Here is a 16,997-nt window from a genome sequence, read left to right as displayed (position 1 = left end):
AGAAAACTATGTATTTGTTTATTTCTTATCAGTACTTTAAAAAATATAATCTATTTGGGAGAAAATGAACTGGAAAAAGACGCTTTGTGATTTTTTTTTGTTTGTTTTACTAGAATTTCTTTTAACAATTTGAATGTTTTTTTTTTTTTTTTTTTTTTTTTTTTTTTTTTTTTTTTCATGTTAATAATGTTTAAGTTATGGACGAATAATCAAAACCAGAATGGAAAAGTCTGCCCGAAACAAGAAGAAACTGTTTTCTTTTTTCAGTCACTGAAAAAAAATAATATCAAAACTTTTGTCTAGTGCTAGTGCACTTAAAAAAAAAAAAAAAAAAAAAAAAAAAAAAAGTTTCTGTAAAAAAATAGACGCCTTGGATGTGGCAATGAATGGCTTTAAAGTCGATGATTTTGTAGCTGGTTGGATAGGGGGTAAGTTGATATGTTTACTGAACGTTAAAGTAAATGACCATACTTTCTTAATAATAATAATAATAATAATAATAATAATAATAATAATAATAATAATAATAATAATAATAATAGGATCAGGGCGATAACTAACCAGTCCCTCCAGGATTAGGCGAAAGAAAAAAGTTAAATTATGTGATATTTTGTTTTATATGCATCAAAAATGACAAATTATGTGACAATGTATGCGATATTAAATCAAAGTGCTGTATTATTGTAGCAGCAACATTTGTATACAGGAAATAAAAAGCCTTTAATTGGAAATCAGTCTAAATGGAAAATAATGCTCCATTCTACCAGCTCGCCGCATTTAGCAGCTAGCCTGTGTAATATTAATGAATATAGAGGTGGAGTACACGGCTGGAAATGTGAGCTTTTAATGTAGCCGCTTCATCCACCTGGAAATGTTTAGAGTGGCCGAGCGCTGTCTATGCATGTTGCTCTGTGTCCTATTAGACCACCTTTTTTTTTTTTTTTTTTCCAGGAGCCGCCAGTACTGTTGTGGGACACCCCCTGGATACAGTGAAGGTGACCCACTTACTGTTTAAGATTTACATCTCTTTTGTGAAAAAATGACAACAGTACATCGTTTATTTGGAATCGTTTTCTGACACCACAACTAATACAAGCTCTAGACAACGTAACTTACTTTGAGAACTCTCCCATACTGAAACACTTCAGGTTCTACAGGGCAATCACAATGAATTATGGTACCTGTATCCCTGCATATCTAAGACAGTGGGCTGGTTAAAGGGCAGAAGCTGTAAAAATATTGTGCTTTAAAGTAATGTAAGAGCGTTTCATTTCCTGATCTTAGACCTTCCAAATTCTCACTACCCAGAGAGCAGACTTGACCACAGGAGAAACCTTAGTGGGGCTACTTGTATAAGCACATAGATGTCTATTAAGCAAGCGGCATAACAAAATAATGATAGCATGACTCCCTGTTTTATTAATTAAAAACTCCCTGCCTGTCCGCCTATGTATAGTAACTTCAGTCGAGACGATGGCAGTGTATAGTAAGATAGGTACTGTAGGTCTCCTGATCTGTAATTTTCAGATGTTGACAGGTACATGTGACCCATTACAATATCACAATGTAGACATCAAGCACATGGGAAATGTACTGAATTTATAGCAGGTACAGGATACGAATGGAAGTTCATATCTGTTTTAAAATTGCAGGGTGCTGCTCTTGTGGGATTGTTTGCTGGTCGTACAGAATTGTTTGTCCCCCTCCGCCTGTCTCCTCTTAGGCTGAGTTCTGTGGTATGTTAGCCTGTGGACCAATGCTGATGCCAAACCCCTTTTCTTTTTCAGACTCGTTTACAAGCTGGGAAAGGTTACAAAAACACCTTTCACTGTATTCTCACAGTCTACAGAAAGGAAAATGTAAGTGTGTGACTCTACTATCTGAGGAGACCATCCATGCTGTAACCCATTCAATGGTTTAGACTAGTTTACAGAATCTGTCTTTCTCCTCCTCCCTATCTTCTTTTCTGTTCTGTACCCCTCCCGGGAGGTGTATTGTATTCCACCACCCAGCCAGGGGTGACCTGGTTATACTGGGAGGCTGGAAGTTGATTCATCATTTACAACATTTCTTGCAAAGCTTTTAGCACATTATTGTATTGACAGTAAACTTAACTTAGATTCGAGATATTTCTTTCTAAAATGGGAATTGCTTCAGTGCTGAATCTTCTGGATTTTTGGTAGCATTGGAACAGGTCTTTCCCGATAGCTTTCCATTGTTCTGCACGCTCCATGTCTGTCTTGTATTAGTGTCACGGCATTCTTTAAGGTTTTGTTTTTGCATTTCCAAACACAGCCAGTCATTTGTTCCCTCTTCCAGCAAATTCAATTCAGAGAACGCAGTGCTAGGACATAAATGTCACAAGTATAGTCCATACTGGGTGCTACGCAGTTTTAAAGTGCTTGCTTCTTTGATGAAAAATAATTGCACGCTCATCCCTGGTGAGGAATGTGTGGAAAGTTTTTTAAACTTGCCAGAGTGTCCCAAGCCTCCTGAGATTGTATTGCCAGCTATAGTTGACAGCACTCGTTTGCTGCTGGTTTTCACTTCCCTGTGTTTTGCTTTTTGTTTGGTTGCCAGGTCTCCGGGTTCTTCAAAGGCCTGTCTTTCCCCCTGGCAAGTATTACTCTCTACAACTCAGTGGTGTTCGGGGTGTACAGCAACATGCAGCGTCTTATTAGAGAGTCCCGCACTGGCACAGAGAGGCGTGGTCCTGACCTTGTGGAGCTGGTGCTGTCCAGCATCGCTGCCGGATTCATCTCGGTGGGAATCGGGGCCCCTGTGGATTTGGTCAAAATACGGCTGCAGATGCAGGCCCAGCCAGTTCTCACAGGTAGATCTGGGTGTTTGTAAGACAGATTTGTGTCTGTCATTAATACCCTTAAGTAGTGGAGAACAAAAAACAAAAAGCCTTTTAGGAAGGAGCAAATGTGGAGTGCATTTATTTATGTATTTGATTCTCCTCATCAAAGAAATCGAATCAAAATATAATATTTTCATTTGATATCTGTTCTCACGCACATATTATATATATATATATATATATATATATATATTATATATATATATATTATATATATATATACTATATATATAACTTATGCAATAGGTATATATACTGAGGCACAGGGTGAGCTGAGATATTGAGACTATGAAACTCCAATTTTAAGAGGGATTTGCTAATACAAGATTGTATGTCCGGTTATTCTTGGAAGGTTAACCTTTAGTGATGTCACACTATACCGGTATCACTTTATACCGTGGTATGCATTACTACGGTTTGGATACCATGATTGTTTCTCCATGCCATGGCTATGGACTTCATAGCTTACATGGTATGCTAAAGTAGTTTACATATCTAAGGAAGGAACCCCAAATGCTGAGGCTTCCAGAGCAAACAGTGATCCTGTGCAGGTGGTCAGAGGAGTAGGAACTAATCTCACCTACAAAGTGTTTCTATTTGTATTGAAGAGAACCTTAACCTAGCAGGCAATGTCCCTCTGCGTTCTGTTGAGCTCCGAGAGCAGCAGCCTGTCTTTAGGGGACCTGTCCAGTGCATCAGCATCATCGTGCAGAGCGAGGGGATCCCAGGGCTGTACCGCGGGGCTGGGGCCATGGTCCTGCGGGACGTCCCAGGATACACCCTCTACTTCGTTCCTTACACGCTGCTCTGTGACTGGCTGTCCCCAGGGGAGCGTGCTACCCTCAATCCATTTTACATCTGCCTGGCGGGAGGAGTTGCAGGTGAGAGGGTTATCTCTTCCGCGGTGCTATCGTCTGAACCGGCTCTGCCAGGACGCTGGAAAAGCTTTTTCATTAGCTTTTTTTGTTATTGCTGGTCAGTTCTTCCAATGGATTGTGCAGGTTGTGTAGGTTTTAATAGTTAAAAACCTAATGGCATTCACTTTGAGGGGCCTGTTTTGCAGCACCAATTCCACAAGCACAGTCCCTTGCCAAATTCCTAATCCGACAGGCAAACTTCTCATTTCTGGATACGTTCTAAAGAGGTGTTCTGGGGAAGCTGGATTTTAAGAAAGCTGAAACTGCTTTCAACGTGTATGCATTTCAACATTACAATTTCTCCTTTTCTCTTTATTCTTACCAGGTACCCCACAAACTTAATCATGTTTGAGGGTCTTAGGTTATCCACATATAATAATAATAATAATAATAATAATAATATAATAATAATAATAATAATAATAATAATGAACACTGTGTTCTGACTCATAGGTTCAATTTCTTGGGTCACGGCCACACCAGCAGATGTTGTAAAAAGTCGTCTTCAGGCAGATTCAGTTTATCAAAGAAAATATAAAGGGATTGTCCATTGCATCCTGCAGAGTTACAAGACTGACGGTCTACAGGTAACTTTCCCCTTAATAGTAAAAGCATACTGCAGCTCTCAGCTGAGCAGTTGCACCTCATCAGTCCAGGCTTGGGTAAAGTAACACTTAATGCATAATGTACCTGAAACACTTCACCTTATTTCCAAAACCTTTACTCTTTAATTAAAATCACCTGCAACCAAAGAGCAATATAATTTAATATGGTGTCTTTTTTTTAACATTAGCACAGGACTTTTCTCCTAATTGATTTAAAAACTAAAAGAGACAAGTTTATGGATCATACTTTATTACAATTAAACTGATTTGTTTCACCAGGTATTTTTCCGCGGGGTCACTGTAAATGCCATCCGGGGGTTCCCCATGAGTGCCACCATGTTCCTGGCCTACGAGCTTTCTCTCAAGTTCTTCAGGGGTCTGTAGTGGATTGGGTGCATCCACTGGCCTCCCTGAGTCTACCTCAGTCACTCACATCGCTGAGGACTGGGTGGAGCGTCTCCCCAGACTTGCAGAATGGAAGACACTGGAGAGAGAGAGAGGCGGTGTGCTGGATGACTTGAGATTTTATAAATGCAGGTTTATAGACTGCAGAGGAGAATGTGGATATATTTGAACAACACAGACCCTGCATGGTCAAATTGCTGTGCATGTGAGGAGATCATTTGCCCCCATATTATACAAAACTTTAAGCATACAACTCTTCATGGGATTTCCAAAGCATGTAAATCCAAAGCTCTGTATGTGTGTGTGTGTGTGTGTGTGTGTGTGTGTGTGTGTGTGTGTGTGTGTGTGTGTGTGTATATATATATATATATATATATATATATATATATATATACCAATTGGTTAAGATGTTAAGAATTCGACCGATGTCCTGCAAAGGCAATATCATTGACATTCTTGAATTATTCTGTGAAACTTTCTATTATTGAAAACGTTTTATTCACTGTAGATTTTGTTGTCCGAATTTCACTTTGTAGGGCAGAAGGACACACACAGATTTAGAAGCTCTGATGAGCTACCATAGGAACGGACTGGAGTAATTAGGATAAATTAAGAAATACTTTACTGGAGTAATTAGGATAAATTAAGAAATACTTTACTGAGCAATAGAGAAAGGATACAAGCGTATATAAAACATGGATCTCCAAAAATAATTTTGGTTTTATATTTTGTAACAGACACATATATTTATAGTACAAAAAACTGATAGATAGATTGAAAGGGTTCAAATAAAATCATGCATAGCTTCAAAACAATGGCAGAAGTTGAAAGTACAGAATGGTAATGTTAAAGTGTACCAGCAGGGGGACCCTGTGTTCCACAATGCAGAACCAAGGTCCTGTGCTGTGGGTGCCACAGCGGTTTAGGGAAAGCAAACCAGTTCTAGTACTTTGAAACTAGAGGGCGCTATTTCTTTACAGTATTCGAGAATAAAAAAAAAAAAAAAACACAAATCTTTAACCATTAACATCAACATCACTTTTGCAATATTTTCTATGTTCTTGTATAGACGAGTATAAATTTCACAAAAAGGAAACAGACATTTAACCAAAACAGGTCTGCTGCATAGTAATTAAAATAAATAAATAAATAAATAAATAAGTACAATTTAAACTATTGTGTATGGGGTGTGCTGGAATCTCATCATGGCAGAGGAGCAGGGGCCATTTTAAGCAGTGACTACAAATATATTATTCTGCACCCTTTGGTCTTTTTTAATTTAATTTATTTCAGGATAAAATGGTTATGTGGTTTGAGAAGTTGCTTGGCCAAGACTTTGAAAAGGCATATATGCATTATAGCATACACAGGAAACTTATAATGGTACAGCGACTAAAGTGACTGACATTAACATACATTACGTATGTAATATATATATATATATTATATTATATATTATATATATATATATTATATATATCTATATATCCAGCTATGGGAAAAATTAAGAGACCACTGCAAAATTATTAGTTTCTCTGGGTTTACTATTTATAGGTATGTGTTTGGGTAAAATGAAATTTTTTGTTTTATTCTATAAACTACTGACTACATTTTTCCCAAATTCCAAATAAAAATGTTGTCATTTAGAGCACTTATTTGCAGAAAGTGACAACTGGTCAAAATAACAAAAAAGATGCAGTGTTGTCAGACCTCGAATAATGCAAAGAAAATAAGTTCATATTCATTTTTAAACAACACAATACTAATGTTTTAACTTAGGAAGAGTTCAGAAATCAATATTTGGTGGAATAACCCTGATTTTCAAGCACAGCTTTCATGCGTCTTGGCATGCTCTCCACCAGTCTTGATTGATGTTGGGTGACACATTGATGTTGGGTGACTTTATGCCACTCCTGGCGCAAAAATTCAAGCAGCTCGGCTTTGTTTGATGGCTTGTGACCATCCATCTTCCTCTTGATCACATGCCAGAGGTTTTCAATGGGGTTCAGGTCTGGAGATTGGGCTGGCCATGACAGGGGCTTAATCTGGTGGTCCTCCATCCACACCTTGACCTGGCTGTGTGGCATGGAGTATTGTCCTGCTGGAAAAACCAATCCTCAGAGTTGGGGAACATTGTCAGAGCAGAAGGAAGCAAGTTTTCTTTCAGGACTACTTTCTTCTATATCCCATAAATGCTTGATTGGGATCATATCTGGTGACTGAGGCCATGACATATAAATAGCATCAGTGTCATGCTCATCAAAACATTGCGCGACCACACGTGCTTTGTGGATGGAGGCATTGTCATCCTGGAAGACCGCCCCACTGCCGGCAGGAAAGAAGTGCTACAACATGGGGTGTTGCACTTTAGTGTTAGTAAAATACCCTATTTCACTACATATAAGCAAGCCTTACACAGCAGGGTATGGGTCCTTGCCTCTGATTCTACAGAGTCAAGAACTCCTGTTAGCAGCTGCCCTGCAAGATTACACTAGCAGGAGCTCTGAGGAGAAATAATCAAGGTTCTGAATATTACAGGCATTCTGCAGTGAACCTAACCACTGAAAGTGAACTTCCTACTGCATTTTATTCCATGCTGAGCTATTTATTACAATAAATTTTCCCAGCTCACACAGATGGGATGTAATGGGGCTCACAGGGAATGCAAGCAGACACATGTCCACATTGCATAGGTGAGATCCTATCTTGAAGACAAACGATTGATTTAAGCACGGGGCTTCGAGTCCTGAGTGAATCTTTTTTTATTTATTATTTATTTTCACAGATCAGTTCTACAGGGTGGAATGGCTTGGAAACTGTCATGTGGAAAACAAACACCCACTCTTTTTGCTAACAGCTTATTGATAATGAAATGCATCCTTGAGGTTCAGGAATTGCCAACAATGCCTGTTTGTACTGGATTACTGCACTGACACTGTAGTTCAAAGCTGTTGCTTTCATTTGGTTTTAAACTAGCAAGCAATCTAACTGTATTGCTGAAACAGCAGCCTCTGTTAAAACACATTTCCTCTGTGCTATTGGTGCACGGAAGACTTTGCTAATTAGAATCTGGGCAACTGGAACAGTTATCGCACACATTGGCACACCCCCCTGCCCTATCTGATCTGCTGCTGTCTGCTGAAGCAGAAAACAAGGATGAGCACTACACACCTGAGTCTGCGAGCTGCTCCAAATAGCAAGGGCTCCACACTGAGCCCTTATCCCATTCGTCGTGCGCCACAGCTCCCGTTGTTTCTGACCAGGCGTCGCTAACTATTGCAGTTCCGTCTCTGAGCAGCAATCAGATTCTGTGATGAAAACTGCCTGTCTTCTTAGCCGCCCTCCTGATAATAACAATGCCCTTTTGCACTGTCTGTGCGTGCATCCCCTCCTGCAAATCACTGCATGACTTTTTTTTTTTTCTAGTTTTCAAATGTGACCTTTTGCATTGTGGTTAAGAAGATCGCTTGCAGTGGACAGGGTCGCCAGATTGCACCCAGCCGCCTCTGTGTTACACATGCTAACCAGTCTGAGAACACACCTTGGATATTAAAGGGTTACTTTAGACTGTATATGCAAAACAGAATTAAAAATTCTGCTTTCAACTGCAAAACATTAAACATCCACACTTCTGTTTAAACCAGCTCATTAAACATGTTCAAGACTGGAATGGGAAAAATAAGGCCCCTTTAGCTGAAGCTGCCTGGCTATATTAGTGATAAATAACATAACAAGCCAATAAGTTGCAGTTTTCCCATTTCCCCTATAGATGTCACTGTGGCTATTAAATAGGCCCTGTCTGAATTGTAAATAAAGCAACCAATTTGCAAAGCTTTGTGTCCAAACTCTTTTTACAGTTGACTCTGCCATCTTTGCCAGTATTAAACAACCAAAACAAAACAAGACCAGGACATGGTATTGTGATTGCTTTGATAGTAGCCTGACCAAATAAACTGCTGCCTGTCTTTATGTTTTGTATAGGATTTAGGATACAACCAGTGATTCCAGTTTCATCAGGGGCAAAACATTCACAGTTGAATGTGTTTATCTTTGTCTGCCTATCAGTCCTTGTGTGTGTGTGTCTGTATGTACCTGTTTGTCTGTGTATTTGTGTGTGAGCATGTGTGTTAATGAGTGTCTCTGTTTTTGTGTCTGCTTTCTGTGTGTGTGTGTGTGTGTGTGTGTGTGTGTGTGTGTGTGTGTGTGTGTGTGTGTGTGTGTCTGTCTCTGTGTTCGTGTGTGTGTCTGTGTGTGTGCGTGTACCTGCATTTTAAAACAAATTTCCACAGTATTCAGTTACACCTCAGCCTTGTGCTCAGTCAAGTTAATTATGTAATATTTAAATTGCAATTAGCAAGTCTTTTTTATTCTGCTAGGCTGAGGGATGCATAAACTGTTGTGACATTTTCTTATCCCAAATGTAGCATGAAATTGTATTAGAAACGCAGACACGGTCTGCTCTAAAGGCTAGGATAGCAATCACGTCTCTGTTTAAGGGCATTATAGTTATCGGTACTGAGGAGTCAGGAGGATACAAATGATGGGATGATACAAACTACGATGCCAGAAAACAGTGATGTCATGATTTGCAGCATCATTTTTTATTCTATCGTCGATAATTTTAAATGAATCCTAGCGAATACATACACACTCACCAAATGAATGATTGTATATAAAGTGTATTGTTTTTACAATTGATCATTTCTGTGGACCTGTCTCCTTGCCAAATGAAACTTTAGGAGGCTTGTCCAAAAATGACAAATGGACCTTCTTTCCGTGGCAGTCATGGCTAGTCAGGATTTACTACATCACTGCTCAAATTCAAGCGTGTTTCCCTCCTGACACATTTATGAGATGAATATATTGTTGACGGATTAAAAGACGAAAAGAAACAACATATTTATTTTGATTTCCAGGCCTTTCCATAACTTTTTGTGGTTTAGTGTCTGAACAGTTATACTGCCGCAATGACGTAATGTGAAGCTTTGCTGTTAGAAAGCATAACATTACAAATATTTCTTTCACAACCTGCTTTTAATGAAGTATAATTTACATTTGCATGGTGTTTGAGGATTGCAGGGAAATGTATTAAAATTGAAAATAAGGATAGCATTAAACCAGCCTCCCAATAGGTCAAAGATTCACGCCTGGAGTTAAAAGCCTGGGGCCAGACCTGGCAGCAGGACACAACCAAACACCTTCAGCCAGGGGCAAATGAAAGCAAAATACATTGAGAAATAACAGGCATGTCCAGTGCATTCTACCACTGTGTGTTTACTATGCACTTTGCAAAGCATGCTTCACTTAAATGATTTTTCACACAATTACCAACACTGTATCCCCATACTCTGCTTTCTTTCTTTGTATGTATGTGTGTGTGTATGTATGTGTGTATGTATGTATGTATTTAGAATTTATGCAACTTTTACTTAAGAAGGGTCCCGCTGAGATTAAAATCTATTATAGGAAAAGCCTGGGAAGGGTAATGTCAATCAGATTGATTTTTCCACATATAGATTTTTAGACCCAAGAGGACCAGCCTCTGAATGAGCAAGGTTGCATTATGCACAATGTTGTGTTATTACTGCTTAATGTGCTGTCCTCAGTTGTGCACGGCACACTCAGTTACGAATTTCAGTACAGCCAGGACTGAATAAGAACTCCCTGTGACTGCCCTAACATTAACATGTGCTTGGGTCCAGTTACCACCATGCGGTAGTCCCTTATCCTTCTCCTCATATAGTTTTCAAACTCCAGTTTAGTTGAAATCAGAAACAAATATCACATTAAACTACTTGGGTAGCTGTGTACTGGGACTGTAACCACTAAGCGTTAAGGGTAAACATTACGTCATGCATGTTTGATACAAATTGCTTGATTCAAAGGTATGTGCTAACATGCCAGGGACCTCTGTCCCTCATTAAATAGGTTGTCACTTTGGTGTTGCTGTATCTGGTTTGGCACATTTCAGTCAGGCGGGGTGAGTGCAGATTCTGTGCTGGAGCCTGATGTTTAATGGCCTATGATTCAAACAGACAGCCCATATGTTTATATATTTTTAATGAATTCAATAATTGGAAAAAGTGAAGAAAAAAATACCCTCCAGTTGCCTTCATTTCCCTGGATATTTATTTCAGGAAATGTACTGGCCTAGAGTCGGCCATACATCATGCCCCTCCTGTGCTGGAGAACTAGCTGCCAGAACATGCTCAATAGATGTCACTGAGAGAAGAGGCTGATGTTGAAACCACTGCTGCTGACTAACAACCCCACTGTAATTAAAGTCTGAACCCTTTCCATCTACAAGCCAATACTGGCCTGATTGAGAGTGGGAATGAGAGTGGGTCACTCCTATTACCTTTGATGAATTTAAGAGTATTTACATACGTGTGTCTCTGCTTCACTTGTCAATAGTGAGGAGAGCTCGCAAAGCCTTGGGAAGAAGTTGCTGTGGCACCTTTCTGCTTCCCTTACCCATCATATGCACTACATTTACAAGCGCTATCAATGCAAAAATAAATGAAAATGAAAAAACTTCTGTTCTTACTGCCGTCTTGGATGATATATGCAGACAATGAAACGAAGCTAGCGCATGGCACTCCTTGATTAAAACTAGCCCTTGATGAATAGGGGCTCGATCTATCATTGAGATTACTGCTTCATTAAAATCAGTAAAAACAGCCCCCCTCGGCAGAGAATCATGAAATATTCAAACTTTTTCATTTGGAGATCAGCTCTCTCTAATGCTCCAGTATGATGAATGTGTCTCCCTCGCTGTTCCATTACAGAAACAGAATATATAATTCTACTTTTTTGAGCAGGCTTCTTTGTGCACTCTAATTTTTTTTTTCATTGACACCATCTCTGCAGCTCAGGAGTTTCCATGGGGCTTATACATCTGGGCAAGCTATAGACTGCAGTACTTGCATTGGTAAATGCACAGAGCAGTTGGGTGTCCTGTAATCTCCCCATGATGACAGCTAAGGGACAGAGCAACACAGGTGCAGGTTTATCTGCTAGGGAGGTTGTCTGTCTCCTATTTCTTTCCTGTTAGCTGTGATTCTCACTACCTCTGGGCCTCACCAACAATATAGCTGTGGAAGCAGGCTTTTAAATTGGCTGTGAGCTTTGGTTTCTGTTATCCTTATCAATGCTTATTGCTATACGCTCATTCCCGGTCTCTGCTGCAACTTGGGAAACATGATGGCTCCCTAAAGTGAAGGGTGGCTCATTTAGTTTCAAGGTGATCTCTGAAACAATTAATTTATTCTTTCATTTATTTATTCATTCATCTTACTGTTCATTTGATACGGTGCCACTCATGGTAGCCTTAATTTAAGTCCCATCTATTTGTTTTGCATTGGCAGTTAATGAACATTATTCGGGATGCTGCTTTTGCATGTATTTGGTTACATGTAGTAATTTGTGAGTGTGTGTGTGTGTGTGTGTGTGTGTGTGTGTGTGTGTGTGTGTGTGTGTGTGTGTGTGTGTGTGTTGTGTGTGTGCGCGTGTGTGTGTGTGTGTGTGTGTGTGTGTGTGTGTGTGTGCTGGTGCTCATTTATAGTGCTTGCTGGGTCAAAAAAGTCCCTATAAGGAAGGACAAAACCAACATTATGAGGACACAGGCCATGTCCATGTAATATTTAAACAGATATTTCAAACATAAGAATACAGCAGTATTGCCTTTAGCCCCTGTAACTTTCATGATTCTATAGTGTGTTGACCAGAAATCTGCAACCTTTTCCACTCCCTTCTCCACACCCCCTGGGATTCCCTTTCATTACATAAAACAAGAAGATCTATCAGATCTCCTATGACAAAGTCCTGTGGCGTGGAGCCCTAATTATTAAGTGTGGCACCCGGTGACTGCGCTTGGCAGGGATGTCGTAGCTGTCCAGAAAGGGACACAGGAATAAACTCACCCAGGCCCACACACACAGATTCATGCACATCCCACTGATCATGGTGCTGTCATTCTCCACACCAACACAGCCATCCCTCCTTTTCTTTTTCTTTCTTTTCAATGCTGCAGACATCAAAAGAATGCTTCAATCCTGTGCTGTCCTTACCTGTAAGTTTCTATTTATTTAATTTGGGACGGATTTTGTGAAAATGCACAAAAAGCTCTGCTTTTTAGAATGGTCTTCCTTTTAGTTGACTACTTGTTTAGTTAAAACCCCCACACCACTCCCCTTCTCCTGTTTCTTTTTTTATTCACAAAGACTCTCTGCTCTTTTTCTCAGTCTGTAACAAAGTCTCCCCGGAGTTCAGTAAATTAAAGTCTGTCTATCTGTCTGTTGCTCATATAGCTCTACTGGAATGGCAGATGATCTCTGAACCTGGTCACCAGGGTTCACTGCTCCTATACATTGTTAATGACACTGGCATACTTCCTCAGATTGGTTCATTTGACCTCTTTCAAGAAAGTAAACATCTCACAAGGCCTGCTGAAGAAATTCTAATATGAGTTTACCACGGTATATTTGCACAGCAGTTTTGCATTTAACCATGCTTTTCTTCCATGCATGCTGCATTTTTTTGCTTTTCCATGGTTAACCATATTTATTTTTCCATGCTTTAGTTTCCAATGATATCATTGCTTGCCTGTGTTTCACCATGCTTTCACAATACCTTTACTATACTTTATTACATTTTGCTATGTTTTTACCACTGTTTACCACACTAAACCTTCACAAGGGAATACTTCAGCAACCAAGTCGTTACATCAGAACTTTTTTTAGCAAAAAGCTTGCCTGACAACCGTATTTGCAATCAAATCCCATTTCCAGTTGCCAGTGGGTACTGTATTAATTAAAATGGCAAATCTCTTCACTGATTGATGATTTTTAATTAGACCCCAGCACGACCTTTCCACCTGAGTTCCAAAATCACTGCTGCTTTAAGACCTGACTGCTGGAACAGGACCAGAAAGTGAGCTAATAGGGATCAGATCTTGACTGTCATAACAAATGGCCTCATGACTGTTATTAGCTAATCAGGCTTACTGTCAGAGTAGCAGCAAATTAGGGAGTAGGGCTGTTTCAGTAAATGCATGGAGAGTGAAGAAATCAGAGAGGAAAAGAGAGTTAGAGACATTCATTGAACAGAACGCAGGGTTAGTTATTGGAACTGCTGTATAATTAAAAATAATAATAATAATAATCCCTTCATGAGTAATATATTTGAATACAGCACTTGATTTTATAAATAACTTGGGTCTAGGATCTCTGGAAAAAAAGACTTAGCAGTTCTGTATTATTTCTAAGAATACCTGTAATATGTATTTGACCTTTTTGGTTACTGGTTCCACAGGTAAATCTTGATCAATGCATCATCTCTATGGTTTACAGACACAGCTCGGCCACTGCTGCTTGACCATGAAGCACAGTGGTATGCACAGAAATACTCAGATCTGTACAATAAGAATGCCACTGATCTTCTCAGGAGACAAGAGGACCCTTTTGGAGCCTGGGGTTAAGGTTTTGTAGTTATCATATTTCTTAAATGAACAATCCCGTTATGCATACTTAATTTTTGCAATTATGTATGAAGTAACTTACAAAAAATTATGGTGAGTAAGTAGATTCAAGAAAATGCACAGAGTCCTTTTCTCAATCAGTTGCCAGTTTTTTTTAAATATGCAGGGAGTCTGGGCCCAGGTACAGGACAAACAGAATACTCATCATTACAATCTTTGCATGACATTAAATACCCTTCTGTATAGATGGTCCACCTTCCCTTTCTCTGACACTTAACCAGTGGTCAAGGTAATTTAATTTATTGTGTGAGTGTGTGTGTGTGTGTCTGTGTGTGTAGTCTAGTGTGACAACCTCTGAACTCAGAGCATTCTTCACACTTTTGGAGACAAAAGGTCCCTACATCTGCCTTTTGTTATCTTCTTGGGACCCCCTTTGATCCCAGTGGCATTATCTCTTTCGATCTCTCTGAAGTCTTTAGAGCCTGTGCTAATTGTAGTCCACAGCATTGTAATCTTGTTAGCTTGCAGTCATTGTTGGGCAAGAGCTTGTAGACGCAACATCTCTATCAATGGTCAGCAGTACATGCAATTTGAACCAAACAGTCTGCTATCTGCAATATTAGTCTCTTTTCAGAAAATAACACCAGTATAGCTCTACCAGTCCACATGCGTAGCAAACTGCTAATCAATTCTCGATCCATGTTTTCCAACAACGTATCTTTTTTTTTATATCATGCCATTTTATAAGTTGGTATGAACAGCAAAAACATAAAGGGAAACAGAAAATCATAATTATGCCGCATTTGGTAATATTTCTTTGGACTGACTATAAAACATATGTGGTCCAATTCTAAACATAATAGGATATTATTGCATATTAAAGGCCAATTTGCAGGATGGTAAAAAAATAACTTTATTTTTCTATTTAAAGGTTCGATGAACAGCACAGCTGTTAACCTTGGCTTCCTCCAATCTCCTTCCCTTGGCTTCTGTCTGCTAGTCATAAATCTGCTGCAACTGGCTGTGTAGAAATTGAGCCATTTCTCTTGGACTGGGCTGCTATTTCCCTTGAAAATAAGTTGCAATGCATTCTGCTAATTGAATGGCTCATGGCGCTGTTTTCCTCTCTGCTTGAATCATATTATTCTAAATGGATCAGAACCAGCACCCACATGTTTGGGAGTAGGTAGCTTCAGCACCTTTGTTCTGGAAGGATCTAGGTTTGACAAAGGTGCTGGGAACCTCAGCAAAATCAGTTGCTATTGAAAGCATAGAGAATTGCTGCAATAGAGTTTTAATTAACATAACACTACATCAGGGTTTAAATGTTATTATAGGGACATAAAACAAAAGGTCACAATGCCCCACACATAAATCAAAGCCAACTGAAGTGTAGGTCATACATTCAACATCACTTCCCCTGCACTAATTCCCTCTCAAGTTTTCAGCTTGTTGTTTACATAATAAATAAATACATGCTTCCTGTGGTCCATCAAGGTGTGGAGGATATGAACACATCTCTCATCAGTATTACATCTCTGGTAGAACTCAAAAAAGCAACTATACAATTTCATGAAAAAAGGACAGCACAAGACAACAGGCAGAGGGCTTTGTCTGGGTTGATTTCCTTTCTTTATTAAACAAGCCTGCCCCTGCAATACTGTATGTTACCGAAGAGCCCAGAACTGAGCAGCCTCTTAAATATTTCAGCCACCAGCCCTCCGCTCTGTATAATTACAATATCCTTTACTGGCAGGCTGGCTGACTGATTTAAAGCTCTCTGTCTCTGATCTCTTGCTGGGGCTTCAATCTATTTTCAGCCTGCAGGGCCCAAGGCTCCCATTCCCCCATGTAGGTGCCCCCTACTGCTTTAATAAATTCATGCTAATGGAAGTGGCAACACAATCAAAATACAAAACGAAAGCAATTAATTGCCAGCAGTGGTGCGTGCTTGCACTGTATGCCACATTTCTATGTTAGTGGGTTTAGTAAAAAGCAGTAACACAGTGCTGGGCTCATATGCCGTGCTGGGCTCTGGCTGAAGGAATCACTACAGGGACCCAAGTACCACTTATAGACAGGATATGATAAGAAACTAAGAAACCTATTAAACCAGCATGATACAATGATCCGGAAGTAAATGTGGGTGACACTTTAAGTACGACTGATTCCATTTACACTGCAAGGTTAGTCACTTCATTGGAAAGTATATTGAGTGGCACCTTTCTTCAGCCATTTCTTCGGTGAGTGCGTTACAGTTTGATCAGCCTGAACCTCTCGTCCAAACTGCATGAGCTGACATCTCTTCTACCATAAGAGACCCTACAAGAGACCCTACACATGAGCTATTAACTTAGAACCTCACACTACCAAGCAGCCTGGAAGCATGAAGGCTGATTCCCTGTCAGAGCTCTCCACTGTTAAACATGTTCTTCCTTTCACGTTACCATATTCATTAAATTGCGTGGTCCTTGTTTTTAGAACAGGTTATATGGTGCATTAACATCGGTTAGCTGTTGTTGTTCAGTACTATTCCATAGGGCTCTTAATAACACAGAGCAATGAATACATGAGCTACAAAGACTGAAGACGTTCCAGGAATTACTGTGTACTTTGCATTCTATATTGAGGCTATTAAGGTTCCACAAAAACATGCTTTTCTGTATGGAGTGGCTTCCCAATTCTCTTACAGCACAAATAACAATGGCAATTTAAGATATATCTGTGGT

At 39.6% G+C, this 16,997-nt stretch overlaps 1 protein-coding gene across 1 annotated transcript; it reads left to right on the top strand.

Moving 5' to 3' along the window:
* Positions 1 to 375: 375 nt before the first annotated feature.
* On the top strand, positions 376 to 5,150 carry slc25a48 (solute carrier family 25 member 48). Its single transcript, XM_041265126.1, has 7 exons — positions 376 to 428; positions 952 to 995; positions 1,788 to 1,859; positions 2,581 to 2,833; positions 3,472 to 3,744; positions 4,234 to 4,367; positions 4,665 to 5,150. The coding sequence occupies exons 1-7, from the start codon at positions 383 to 385 to the stop codon at positions 4,767 to 4,769; spliced, it is 927 nt and encodes a 308-aa protein (XP_041121060.1). The 5' UTR covers positions 376 to 382; the 3' UTR covers positions 4,770 to 5,150.
* Positions 5,151 to 16,997: the final 11,847 nt, after the last annotated feature.

Source organism: Polyodon spathula, chromosome 12 (genome assembly GCF_017654505.1).
Source record: "Polyodon spathula isolate WHYD16114869_AA chromosome 12, ASM1765450v1, whole genome shotgun sequence".
Lineage (NCBI taxonomy): Eukaryota > Metazoa > Chordata > Actinopteri > Acipenseriformes > Polyodontidae > Polyodon > Polyodon spathula.
This window is presented reverse-complemented; position numbering and strand designations above follow the sequence as displayed.